General features: G+C 40.6%; 1 protein-coding gene across 1 annotated transcript in view; it reads right to left on the minus strand.

Annotated features, from left to right (window-relative positions):
* The window catches only part of LOC120534493 (NACHT, LRR and PYD domains-containing protein 3-like), a 66,987-nt gene that overhangs the window by 13,499 nt on the left and 38,675 nt on the right, over window positions 1-14,813 (minus strand). Inside the window, exons 5-6 of the mRNA XM_039762096.1 lie at window positions 13,072-13,245; window positions 2,093-2,266 (exon numbers count right to left, since the gene is read on the minus strand). Coding sequence (XP_039618030.1) covers window positions 2,093-2,266; window positions 13,072-13,245 — 348 coding nt within the window. The remainder of the gene's footprint in view (window positions 1-2,092; window positions 2,267-13,071; window positions 13,246-14,813) is intronic.

Here is a 14,813-nt window from a genome sequence, read left to right on the forward strand (position 1 = left end):
TTAAAACTCATTAAGAAAATTGAAAAAAACTGTAATAATTTGTATTGAGAAGAATTTATATTGATAGTTTTTTTATCTTGAAATACAATATTTTTTGTTTTGCTATCGGGGTGAGAATGTAGCTGTGATCACTTTGCCAAAGCTGTAAAAATTTGGTAAGGTTCAGTATCTCTGGCCAAGCAGAAGGTAGGTCTGCTCCAATGTCAAGCATTGCCACTGTATCTGATCATGTTCATCTCTGATGGGAGAGCATCCTCTGCGTGGGGAGAAGAGCACATGGCCGTGATATCTCTGCCAATGAACAGATACCTTTTAAAACACACATAGCTGTGATCTCCATCCATCCATTGTCTAACCCGCTGAATCCGAATAGGGTCACGGGGGTCTGCTGGAGCCAATCCCAGCCAACACAGGGCACAAGGCAGGAACCAATCCTGGGCAGGGTGCCAACCCACCGCAGGACACACACAAACACACCCACACACCAAGCACACACTAAGGCCAATATAGAATCGCCAATCCACCTGGATTGTGGGAGGAAACCGGAGCGCCCGGAGGAAACCCACGCAGACACGGGGAGAACATGCAAACTCCACGCAGGGAGGACCCGGGAAGCAAACCCGGGTCTCCTAACTGCGAGGCAGCAGCGCTACCACTGCGCCACCGTGCCGCCCTAGCTGTGATCTCTCTCTCAAAATTGTCAAACATTACACTTTAACAATCTCTAGATGATCATGTCTGCTGAACAAATAGGTATCACTAGTTAAGCAAAGACAAGGTACGCTCCAACATGTGGCCAAAGGTACAGTGATTCGAATGGAGGTTGGAGCATAAGTGAGGATGGCCCAGCCCGGCTCCCCGCTCCTGACGTCATGCTTCCCACAGCCTCTGTCTCAGATTAGTGTGACTAAATCGCTCCTGCAAATGAACTGCGATACTTAGCACGATGAGAAAAGTCATCAACCAGAATTTTCAAGCAAATTATAGAAAAAAAAAATCTAAATCCGTTAAGTAGTTTTCTTGTGAAAAGTGGACAGATAGACACACAGACAGACAGACAAACATTGGATTTTATATATTTAGAGATGTCCCACAATTGACATAATTGTGAGTCACAATCACAGCAGGATGCCACTTCACAAACTGGAGTATCTCACTGACACGCCCACTGAGGTCACCTTCCCAGAATTCCTCACAGTGTTTCTGATTATCTTAGTTACATGACGTCTGTGTCAGCATGTTGGTCGCTGACTGATATGTGTTGATGTCCTGTGTAGACCTGTGGGTTTTTTCTTTTTTGTGATGACCTGTCAGACAGATGTTGGCCTGTTCAGTCCACTTGGCTATAATGATGGTCACTTCCTGTGTCTCACACTTTTACTGTCCACACTGCCTTCATTTCTAATCCGTTTATTACTGTGACCACCTCCTTCAGTCTATGGTTGGTTGGTCATTTGTACTGCTGTTGTCCACCTTTTGTCCTCTTCTCTTCTCTGTCCTCCTCATTCTCTTTACCTGCTACCCTGTCCTTTTGTTTTATTTCTCCTTTTCATCTCTTTGTTCCACTTCTTCACTTGTATCTCCTTATCTATCCTTTCTTACTCTGCTTCTTCAGATCTGTCAGCTCAGTCCTGCTCCAGTTGTCCACACCTCATTATCCACAGTCACTCTGGTCAGCTCCTGTACTCCCATTGACTGTGTTTATCTTTATTTTTCTGTTTTGGTGACTTTTAACAAGCTTAAGTGAGAAGATTAGGAGAGGGTGATAGAAGGAAGTGACAACAGAGGATAAGGATAAGGATGTGACTAAATAAGGAATGGACAGCATGGGATTGTGGGACAAGAAATAAAACAACAGACAGGACAGAGAGGACAAAGAGAGTGATCACTGTGAAGGAGGTGATCAGGGTCACAATGCTGTCTTTATGAAATTAATTATTAAAGGAAAATCTGCATCTGTGTATGTCCACATAGGAGAATGCAGTCTGTTCTGATTAAACATGATGTTTGTATTGAGGGTGTGGAACACTCAGAGCCATAACGTGACAAGAAATAAAATTCAACACATACACACACACACTTGTTGACTCACCTCAGTTTCATTAATTTGCAGTTTTCACTCCTCAGTCCCTCACACAGCTGATCGACTCCAGAATCCTCCACGTTGTTATCACTCAGGTCCAGTTCAGTCAATCGTGAGTGTGGAGAAGAAAGAGCTGAGGAGAGAGCTGAGCAGCATGTGGAGGTGAGATGACATGAGGACAGCCTGTGGAGATGAAGAAAGAGGACATGAGAAGGGTCAGACAGACAGACAGTCAGCACAAAGTTTCAATGTCTGCTGGCATTTTGACTTTTCACTGAAATGCAGTTTAAACCTGAAACCACAGTAAGTCTCAAACAGTAAGGCACTATATACCTGACTATGTCTCTTGCCTTCATGCTGTACTGTCATTTAAATTGACATGTGGACATAAACACTGGATGAGAACATCAGAGAAATGAGACTGACATCTTTCTGCATTCAAGTGAACAGATTTGTCAAAGGTAAAGGGGGGTGGGGGGGTGAGGTGAAAAATTGGAATTGTTGCCTGTTATTCAGAATTCAGGACATGTGGACACTTGTGTGATTTTTCTGAATATCATGCAGTATGCAGGTCTCTGTTGGACATCGGAGAGCTCAATACTCAAATGTTTATTCTGACAAACTCTTCTGATGTTGGACTAACCAGATGATGCGGACACTTTGTGTGTTTATTATGATGATTAACAATGATGGACGGATTAAAAGGCAGAAGTCTACGTGACCATCATCATCAAGCCCTTCCGTGAGAATCCTAAATCCAAAGAGGACTGTTTCATTTATGTTAGGTAGAATGCCCAGAGGGGACTGGGCGGTCTCATGGTCTGGAATCCCTACAGATTTTATTTTTCTCCAGCTGTCTGGATTTTTTTGTTTTTCTGTCCCCCCTGGCCATTGAACCTTACTCTTATTCGATGTTAATTAATGTTGATTTATTTTGTTTTATAATTGTGTCTTTCATTTTTCTATTCTTTAATATGTAAAGCACTTTGAACTACTGTTTGTATGAAAATGTGCTATATAAATAAATGTTGTTGTTGTTATTATGACAACCACAAGAACAAAGACTTGGACCTGTCTTTGGGATAAATGAGATAATGGACATGGAGGACAAGATTGACATGTGACATTTCTGTCCTCATCCATTCAGACCTCACATACTGACCAGTGCCAATGACCAACTGACATTCGTCCACTAAATAGCTCACTGGTGTTGGGCTCAGTTTTCTAATTCTTTATACTAGTCTGTAACATAGCAGGAGGACGAGCTCCAAATGGATTATCAGCATCCCAAAGTCCAGTCCACTGGGCACAGAGATGTTCTGTGTGCTTCTTTGAATAATTTTTAATAAATCAGGCAGGACAGGCCAGTGTAAAGTAAGGCCATCAATGTCAAACCAGTGGGCTTCATTGACAAGTGAAAAACAGAATCCACCAAATAAAAATGAAGAAAAATTCAGCTGAGAGAAAACATTTTGGGTTAGATGTGCTCAGCGGTATCTGCTGTAACCCAAGAGCCACTTGTCTGTAAAAATTTTGGGCTGCCAGAAAACCACAAGCTTATCTCATGTTACTGGGACACTAATGACTTGTCTAAAGGTGACTGATGAGTCTGATTTGTCCAGAGAAAGGCTTGTCACCTGTTCTCCATATGTGAGTGAAGTAAGCAGTGTGAAGGTTGGCCACTTTCAGGTCAACACACTTTCACTGACAGATGGCTTTTCTTTCCTCTTTTTCCACCATATGTGACTCTCCTTCTCTGTGATCAAGTGAGGGTCTCCCAAGTGTTCACATCCATCCAAAGGATGGATTTGAGAGACCTTCAAGGTTTTTTAATCCATTTCCTTCCACCAACTTTACACTTGCCACTGTAGAAGACACCATAGAACAGCTGCTTCAGCAGGTCACCAGCATGGTCTGTGCACAGCATGTCCAGTCAGTCCAGTGGACCTGCACCTTCTGCAGCTGAGTGTAGATGCTTGGTAGCTCTGCTCATGTAAGGATTTCAGCCCACATTTCACAGGTATAACTAAGGGTGGTCAGTCACACAAGCCAATCCAATTGGTGTTCACACTGATTCCTCCGCAATCCCACACAGTCCTTGAATGGCAGTGCTGGCTTTGGCCATTCTGTTGTTGACCTCAGGATCACTTTGGATTGGGCTGGACAGGAGGCTTCTCAGTGGTGTGAGGGCTTTTCAGGAGGGCTCATTATGAATGAGCCTTAAGTCTATGACATTGGATGGTCATATCTGGCTTATGATAGGCCTTGCCAGTAGTAGGTTGAAACATGACTTCTGACTTTTTGGAAAACTGTCCATGTGGTCAAAGTCATTGCATGTGTCACAGAACCTGCTTATTATGGTATGCATATGCCTACAGTGCAGAGTGATTAAAGAAGAAAAGTTCCCTGATGACCTATTCTTTCACCTTGACCAGGGCCCTTCTAACGGTGAACAGCTCACCATCAGTCCACTCTCTGATATGGATGTCATTGTCAGGACAGTCAGGCTTCTGTCAACATAGTCTTAACATCAGGTATTGATGGTGGAAGGTTGAGACTGGTGATGTTTTCACAGATCTGATGGTGGGTTTCTGTTGGGCCTTAGCCTGAGCAGAGACTGCACTAACCACACAGTTATTAAGGTTATGCTGGACCTCATCTTGACCTTGTAGAACTGACCCAGAATATTCAGTGAGAGCTGGAATTGAGGGACCACTCTTTTTAACTCCATAGACCATCTGAAAACCAGATGATAAAAATGGGGGTGCACCTTGAAAATTAATTGTATAAACATATCACAGTGTTGTAAATCATTCAAGGCCCATAGCTGGATTTGTGAGAAAATATTATAGTGGTCAGTAGACAATCACTGTACAGGCTGGATGGAAAAGCCTGGTGGTCAGAGAGCAGTTCATGGGCTTGACATGGTGGGAGAGTTGAAGGGCAGCTGTCCATGTGGTCATGAAGAAGAGAAAGGGCATCCTTTAAATGTGGAGAATCTGAGAAAGATGGTGGAGACTTTCATAAGAAACAAATAAATGTGAGCTTTACGTGGGATTAGTGTTCACCTGTGTGCGGCATCACCTCTGGAGATCCTGTGACACTGACAATGTTCAGGCCAAGAACAACATTAGGCTCACTAACTGTGTTTCATTATGAATTTATATTTGATGTTTTTAGTGGTCCATTAAACCATTTAGGTGAAGTTATTAGAGCCCTTAGCCTCTTATGGTATGGTGTTACTGTTTATTGCTGCTCAATGCACAAGCCCATCATCACCTTAAACCTGTGGCCATGCTGCTGAGAGGACTTCAATTCCCAGCAGTCATCAAGAGTGTGCAGGATCTCACAGGAAGAAACCTTGATGGCCAAGCACTTTAAAGGCAGCTGCTATGGTCTGTCACACACAGCGCCTAAGATTGTACACATCACAAAAAGTGACCTGTCTGTGTGATGCTGATCAGAAGCACAAGGTGGTGCATATCCCTGTATCAAGAGATTTGTCAACCTAATTGTCACATATAATACAAGATCTCCTCCTCCATTGACCATTTCACAGTGCCAGTGCATGATTTTAATATTCAGTTAATGGGATCCTCTGATTATCTTTGGGTATTTCATATGCTTTCAGAGAGCATACCACCTTGTGGTGCACCAGTGCTAATGGTCAGTTGATCAGATGTGTTTTTGTCCAGTTTCTCACACTTTTTGTGACCGTCTACATAATTTAAGCTCCATGATCAGAGGGCCATGGTCAGAGACAATGATAGTACTTACAAGACTTGATAGTGGGCAAAAAAATATTGTCTGTGAGTAAATAATTAATCAAGTGTCTGCTCTCATTGCAGTTATTTTAACTTTCTAACAAAACAGACGTCAATGTAATTGCAAAAAAAATGAACTCTCATGTGATGCCCTAAAACAGCACAAATCTTTAATAGACACTAAAGCAGAGAGCATTGTGAAATTCTGTGATCTCTATGGCAGTGCACATGTGACACCAAAGGACCCTCCAGCTCTTTCCATCGAGTCCTTTGGCTCACAATCAACAATCAGCTCTTTTGGCTCCAAGGCAGTGCTTTATTCACAATGAATACAGTTTGTAAATTTCAGAAATATTTAGCAAAATTTAGACTTTTGTATGGTGTCAAATATCATTCATTTTTAGCATCCTATTTGCTCCAATATTTATATTTAAACACAGCAAAGCACAATGAAATGTGTACTGAAATGTGTGTGTTTTTAAAATAAACTTCAACGATGAGCACAGTAATGTTTCAAATAAAGACACTACTATCTACCTACCTATCTAAAAATTTATGAACACATTCAATCATCCAGCATGTAGCACTTAAATTATGATTAGTATGATTATCATATTTTCATAGTTTCTCAAACAGTCAACAGTACTGTCACACATTAAATCTGATTGCTGGGTGAATCCTATTGCTATAACGTGATTAGACCAGAGTTTCCCAGCTGCTGTGTGGGGACTTGTCACTGATATAGCTGTCTCAGCAGAGTATGGTGACTGATCATATGAAGTTTGCCAACTAACAGTGGATGTGCTTTTGTGGCTGGGGTCTGGTGGCATGTCATTTGCTGGAATCAGTACATTTGAACTCATAGACTCTCCCACATCACTCAGATCCACACAACTCCACCTGAACAACACACCAGCCACCTTCACCAGACATGACCGCGGTGTAACCTGACACGTGTGTGAACCTCATCTCCAAATTCCAGTGTGGTCTCCCAAAGGGGTTTCCTTCACATTGACTGGCTAACATGGCATTCAAGCAGTTTCTTCGTAGTAACATTTTGGGCTCACTTTGACAGCCTAGTACTTCTATCTTAGCAGTTCGGGGATACACACTTGGCTGTAACAGGCTGGGCTTGAAGGCAGGAAGGTTTTAAGCTGAACTAGCTAGAAGACAGTCCTTGCTGATAATGAAACTTGTCATTAGCTGCTAGAATCCTAACTGGGAAAAGAAAATCCGAACACATTTCTCCAGTTTTGATGTCACTACACTGGTTGCCTGTGTCATTCAGGATTGACTTTAAAATACTGCTTATGGTTTATAAAGCCTTAAATAATCTCGCTCCATCTTATATATTGGAATGCCTGACACGTTATATTCCAAATCGTAACCTTAGATCTTCAAATGAGTGTCTCCTTATAATTCCAAAAGCTAAACTTAAAAGAAGTGGTGAGGCGGCCTTCTGCTGCTATGCACCTAAAATCTGGAATAGCCTGCCAATAGGAATTCGCCAGGCAAATACAGTAGAGCACTTTAAAACACGGCTGAAAACACATTACTTTAACATGGCCTTCTCATAACTTCACTTTAACTTAATACTGATACTCTGTATGTTCAATTCTTCATAATAACTATTCACAGTGGCTCCAAAATCCATACTGACCCCTACTCTCTCTTCTGTTTCTTTTTCCGGTTTCTTTGTGGTGGCGGCCTGCGCCACCACCTACTCAAAGCATCCTGATGCACCAACATTGATGGACTGAAAGCCAGAAGTCTACGTGACCATCATCATCAGGTCCTTCCATGAAAACCCTAAATACAAAGAGGACTGTTTGACTTATGTTAGGTAGATTGCCCAGAGGGGACTGGGCAGTCTCTTGGTCTGGAACCCCTGCAGATTTTATTTTGTTTTTTCTGTCCACCCTGGCCATCGGACCTTACTTATTCTATGTTAATTAATGTTGACTTATGTTTATTTTTTATTGTGTCTTCTATTTTTCTATTCATTTTGTAAAGCACTTTGAGCTACATTTTTTTGTATGAATATGTGCTATATAAATAAATGTTGATTGATTGATTGATATTGCTTGTTACTGCTTTCATTCATCCAAGAGGCATGCGCGAGAGACACACAGACGGATTCGATCTCATTGAACTGGTTACTGGAATATAAAATAAACACTTTCACAAAGGTATAACAAAACCAGGGTGCTTTTATTCAAGAATAAAACTGAATAAAAAAAAATGTAATTGGCAATAGGATACTAAGAAGACATGATTCACCAGTATTTGTGTGTCTGGTTATTTCCTTTCAGCAATATCTTTTACAAGTTGCGAAACTTTACACTGGCTGTTACAGAAAGAAATCAAAGGCTTCTTCTTTTTGGGCATATACACCATCAGCATGGCACTGCCAGATCTAAACATTAGCGTGGCAAATTGCTCACATACTAAAGTGACTTCAGCTGCAGGTGGAAGTCCAGTTTAACATCTGGTGCCAAGCAGAGTTGTGCCACGGTGCAGCAGAGAAAGCACTGTGAAGAAGCTGTCTGTTGTTACAGTTCTTCCATTGTGCAGAAATGGCTCCATAAGCTTTATGACCACAGACTTTGAAAGTCTTTGCCCTGGGTTGTAACTCAGAACACAATTCTCAACAAAACATTGGTAGATGTCCGAGATTGCAGCAAATGTTTCACATATACTGCACAGGTGTCTTTGTTGTCAAAGCGCAAATGCCACATGATAGACTGATGGCGGTCACGGGCCATTGTATCTTTAATTGCCGGTACAAAAAATTGTTCAGAGCAGGCGTCAGCCTCAGCACCAACTGTGGTCATTACTGCTCTTGGAAAAAGAATGGAGATAAACTGTATCAACTCAGAGAGGGAGAGGCAAGTTTGTTGTACCACGTGAACATCACTGAGAAAATAAAACTGAATAATAAAAAAAACAAGCGCTAACTTTTACAAGAAGCCAAAGTTTACACTGGGTGTTAGACTGATATCAAATGTATGTTTTTATTATATTATAGTAATAATAATAGCAGCAGCTCAATTCTCGTAACGCCAAGACATGAACCCGGTAGCTTTGGGTTATAAGGCAGCAGTTCTTACCTCTGCGCCATTCAAGAACACGTATCAACTTCCTGTCAATTGACATTTCAGCTTGTGTTTTTAACTCATTGACCTCAACATGTAAATCTAATGCTTTTTTTTGCTTTGGTTATATTCTTGAATAAAAACGCATGTGTTTATTTGATATTTGGACTAAAGTCTTTACACATTATACACTTCTTGTCATTATTAGTATAACATTTAAAAAGTGTCTGCTTTAGGTATGTGTTCAGCATTTCTCGCATTTCCTGCATGTATTTCAATCATCCTACACTTACCCAGAACTTTGTAGACACAGAACACACCTGAAATGCATATATTCCAAATAACGATGTACTGTATTATTTACCCTCTACAACTCCAGGAACCTCACACGCAGATAAGGAGCCTTGAGCTGAGAGAGTTGAGCTCCATCATGATGGGGGATGAGATAGAAGGTGGGGGATTGTAGAATTTCCGTTTCTGAGCACTTTATCCATTTGTTTTGTGGACCTGAACATATTTGCACTTCACAAACTTCCCATTTTATCTCTCATTTATTTAGAAACATTTTGTTCACACATACATTCACTATTGTAAATAGAACCAGCTTAGCAGGAGAGGTGGCAGTTTCTTTGTTGTTTGTATTTCATTATTAACTATGGCTAGTCAAGGAAACAATTATAATCTGAGTGCAGCTGATTAAAACATTAAGAGCAGGTAAAGGTGTTGAATCATAATAACTCAGTTAGTTAATTTAAGACTAAAAAACATATTGCTTTAACACCAAATGGGCTTTAACTAAGAAATTTGCTGAGGTGAAAAGCTGCAGTCAGTGCAGTCCTCCAGGACCATGAATTGATCTCTGCTCTACAATGTAATTCATATTTATCCTGAGTGAATGAAAGCGGAAACAAGCAACAGAGTTAAATATTAAGTCTCATTATCAGCAAGGACTGTTTAATCAGCCATCTGTTTGGAACGAAAACCTGCAGCCACTGCGGCCCAACAGGACTGTGAGTGATCATCCCTGCTGTACAGGATGTTATTGTGATACTTTGTAAAAGTCACATTACAATGAAACGACACACACCTCTTATTCAGCAGGATCTGTACTGAACAATTGGTAAAGTTTATTAGAAATTTAACAAAAAGGACAAGAGTCTGAAAAGTGGAGATTGACCAAGTCTGCTAATGTGGTTTTACTGGTTTATTTTTTAATGAATTGATTTGCTCTTAGCTTACATTCACTGCTTAAAATCTCAGATATTGTGAAAATAACTCATGGCCGGAATAATGCATTAAGTATTTGCCCCTACACCTCTACTTCGTACCATTTAACGTATTGTGCGGCCTTTGCTGATTGATCATTTGCGCTCCTTGACGCCTGTCACATCTCCTTTTTTTCTCTCTCTTTCTGTTTTCTCTTCTTTGTCTGATTTTTCTGGTTGTCCACTCACTTATTGTGTGCTCTCACTCTCTGTTCAGTGTGACTTATTGTTGTTCTTTAGCAACTATTTAAGCCTTGGTGACTCCTCACCTCTGACATTACACATTAGTTACACACTACAGCTGCTCTTCTAAACATGTCCAACATTTACATGTTATTAATGTAAAAACACATGTGTTACACAAGTGATAAATTTCTACTGAAATCAGTAACTGTAACACGATTACAAGAATTTGAAACTCTTAGCGCTGCTCATGTTCTCAGTCCTATAACTGCCAAGGTTGTGCCAAGTGGTGTCTAAAATCCTTTTGTTCTCATTAATGGCCCATCAGCTTGGCATGCTGATAATGCATCCCTACAGTGCGGCCCTCAAAAGCCTCAGGTAGCCAAATACAGTCTCACTGAAAGTAAAAATAATTTCTTAGTATGTAACATATATTTTCACTTTCACTATCAGCACACATTTTCAACTGAAGGAAAAAACAAAAAAAAACTTCCTGGGGTGTACTGCTGAAAACTGATTCAGTATTTTTCAATGGAAAGCAAAAGATTGGCACATAAATTGATAAATGAATTAAACTCTGTTTCCATATAAATACAGTATAAATAATTTATTAAAAAACATTATCCATACTTACAAATTTCATTAAATGTGCAGGTGATGGCCTATTGGCCTGATAAACTAATTCTAAAACTATCTACGGTCTGTCGGTATTTCAGTTAATTCAGTGGGCCCACAAACAGATCTAAACTTACCTGAAATGGCACCACAATGCTCTCACATACCCAGAAACATAAAGTACACCACTAGCATCAATCTGAGGTGGGAGAAGAGAAAATGTGCATGGAGCAACCTGCATGTAAAGTGGGGACAGTTGAAGGCCCACCAGCATCACCTGCACAGACACCTCAATGCACACAAACACAAGAACAAAGAGCAGAACCCAAATCAGGCATCTTTTGCTTTTGTAAAGTCATTATACTTATGGCTAATCACCACACCACATTAGCCCTGCCACTGGCACCAAGAAAACCCACCATTCATCTGCACACTTCATCGAGTCCACAGTGTCGATGGACATACCAAATGCAAGCCGCTTCACAAGATGCCACCCATGAATTTTTTTTCTCTGTGATTATTGTATAGTCATCTGGAGGAGAGGCATTCTGGTAGACGACATACTGTACACTCCCCTTGATCACGACGGCCAGAGTGGAATTTAAACGTGAAAAGAATATTCAAATGCACCCAAGTTTGTGCCTGAGGAGACAGATGGTGATTGACACCTTTTCACTTAAATCCATACACTGCCTCCTGGTTAAGTTTAGGGCAGATTTCAAAATCCTCCTTTTAACATATAAAACCTTAAATGGCAGAGGTCCAGCTTACTTGGCTGCACTTCTCATGACTTACAAACCAGAGTGCACATTAAGATATCAAGATGCCGGTCTGCTTATGATTCCAAGGATTAATAAAATAACAGTGGGAAGTCGAGCTTTTAGTTACAGGGCCCCTAAACTGTGGAATGGTCTTCCTGCTTCTATAAGAGATGCCCTTTCAGTCTCAGCTTTCAAATCCCGGCTGAAGACTCACTACTTCAGTTTAGCATATCCTGACTAGAGCTGCTGATTAACTGTACAGACTGCATCTCTGTTGTCAGTCATTAGCACTAAAACATAAGTAACATGATTGTTATAATTTGTTACTAACCCTCACCTATTCTGTTTCTCTTCTTTGTACTCAAATGTGGCACTTGGTGCCATGGCCCACCTGCCAAGTTATTTTGCCTACCTAAGATAAAGTCATCCCTGATGGAGGATCGCAGAAATCATGGGGTAGAGGGATCCCTTCATCGGATTGGCTGGCCCAGCGCTGTTTCAGCTGTGGAATGGCCAATAGGGGGAGGAAGGTTGATGGCCGAGCGCTCCAGGACTCTAAACAAATCCAAATCATATTATGTGATATCATCTACTGTTAAATTCTGCTCCATACTTGTAAATTATTTATTTTTATATTGTATTGAGTATTTGTTCTGTTCTGTATATTGTATTGTATTGACCCCCTTCTTTTTGACACCCACTGCACGCTCAACCTACCTGGAAAAGGGTCTCTTTTTGAACTGCCTTTCCCAAGGTTTCTTCCATTTTTTCCCTACTAGGGTTTTTTTGGGGAGTTTTTCCTTGTCTTCTTAGAGAGTCAAGGCTGGGGGGCTGTCAAGAGGCAGGTCCTGTTAAAACCCCTTGAGACCCTTCTTGTGTAATTTTGGGCTATACAAAAATAAATTGTATTGTATTGTATTGTGTTGTATCAGAGGAGTGTGAGGGAGAGAAGAGACAGTGGAAGACGAGGACAAGAAAGAGATTGAAATAAAGAAAGGACAGTGTGGAATTATTGAACAAGAAATACTTTGTAAAACAAAAGACTGGACACAGAGGATGAGAGTGACCAATGTGGGGTATCAGCTCAGGAACACAATGCTGTCTTTAAGAATTTAACTATTAAAGAGCAATCTGCAGCTGTGTCCACCTTACGCACATCTGTCTGTCCACATGTTACACTGCAGTCTGTCCTGAGGAAACACAACATTTGTATTGTGGATGTGCAACAGTCAGAGTCATAAAGTGAGAAGAAATAAAATTCAATAAACACACACACTATCACTCACTCACTTGTTGTTCACTTACTTCAGTTTCTCTAATTTACAGTTTTCACTCCTCAGCCCCTCACAAAGCTGATCCATTCTTGAATCCCTCATATTGTTGTTGCTCAGGTTCAATTCAGTCAGTTTTGAGTGTGGAGAAGAAAGGGCTGAGGAGAGAGCTGAGCAACATCTGGAGGTGAGACCACATGAGGACAGGCTGTGGATATTAAAAGAGAGAAGTAAGAACAGGCAGACAGACAAGGACAGACAAAACAAAGGTTCGACAACTTCAAGCATTTTTATTTTTCACTGAAATGCAGTTTTTAACCTGAAACCACTGCGAGTCTTTGAAGTAAGGCACTATATACCTGACCGTTTCTCCTGCATGCATTCTATACTGACTAGTAAGATATAGTTCAAACTGACATGTGGATGGTAATATTGGACAAGAATGTCAAGGAAACAAGACTCACAGTATCCTGCACTCAAGTGTCCAAATGGACTTGTCAATGATGATAGTGGAGTGGAGGTGACAATAACGGGTCACTACTGCTTACGATACTCAACTGCTTGTCCTGTTGGACTCTCCTGATGTCAGACTAACAAGATGTTGAGGACACTCTGTCAGATTCACTGTGACATTTCTAAACAGGAGAATGAGCTTCTAATGAATGGTCACCATCGCAAAGTCATGATGATTGGGCACAGTGGTGGTCAAAGGTCATCTTTGTCTGATTGGACTGTTCAGTGAACCCATGCCTGCTGACCACTGCTGTGCATTCCCAGCTCCTGTTAGACTTTTTGTCTACCCATTCAATTCAAGTGATTTGATCAAATTTATGGGTGATACGACGAGATCAGCATCTGTTGGGAGGAATAGGAAAAGCACAGCACTAAAGGATAAGGACAATACCAGTAGACATGGGCAGTTATCCATATGCCCAGTCCCAGATGATGCCTACAGTCATGCGAAAAAGTGTACACCCCATGGAAACTGTTGAATTGTTCAACATATCCGTACAAACAAAAGTAGACATAGCAGCACATGAAGCTGTCAACTAGGGAGCAACCAAAATGCATTCCATGAACTTACGGTCATGTCATACTGTGACAGATTCAGAGAATTACACCTGTTTAGTCTTGAGCAGAGTAAACTGTGTGGGGACCTCATCCAGGTGTTCAAAATACTCAAAGGCATTGATTGATAAAGCAGATCCAGAAAAATTCTTTCAACTTAATTGTGAATTAGATATTTGAGGACGCAAGGTGACATTAAGGGGAATTGCATTTAGGACTGAAGTCAGAAAGAACGTCTTTGCACAAAGAATTCTGGAAGTCTGGAACAAACTAGTGGGTCATGGAGTTGTAGCAGAAACCTGGCAAACCTTAACAAGGATCTGGAGATATCTGGAAATATTAAGGTAGCTTAGTTATTAACTAAAGAAACAAACGACAAATGGATCGAATTCTGTCCTCTCATTTGTCGACTTTCTTATGTTCTTATGTAGATCTTCAAGCAAAGAGTGGCTACAGAAAAAGGGGATGTACTTAAGTAAAACACAAGGAAAACATGCCTTTTTAATCATGTACTGTATATATATATATATATATATATATATATATATATATATATATATATATATATATATATATATATATATATATATATACATACATATGTATCTATACTAATAAAAGGCAAAGCCCTCACTGACTCACTCACTGTCTCACTCACTCACTCGTCACTAATTCTCCAACTTTCCGTGTAGGTAGAAGGCTGAAATT

This window comes from Polypterus senegalus, chromosome 8, assembly GCF_016835505.1.
Source record: "Polypterus senegalus isolate Bchr_013 chromosome 8, ASM1683550v1, whole genome shotgun sequence".
NCBI lineage: Eukaryota > Metazoa > Chordata > Cladistia > Polypteriformes > Polypteridae > Polypterus > Polypterus senegalus.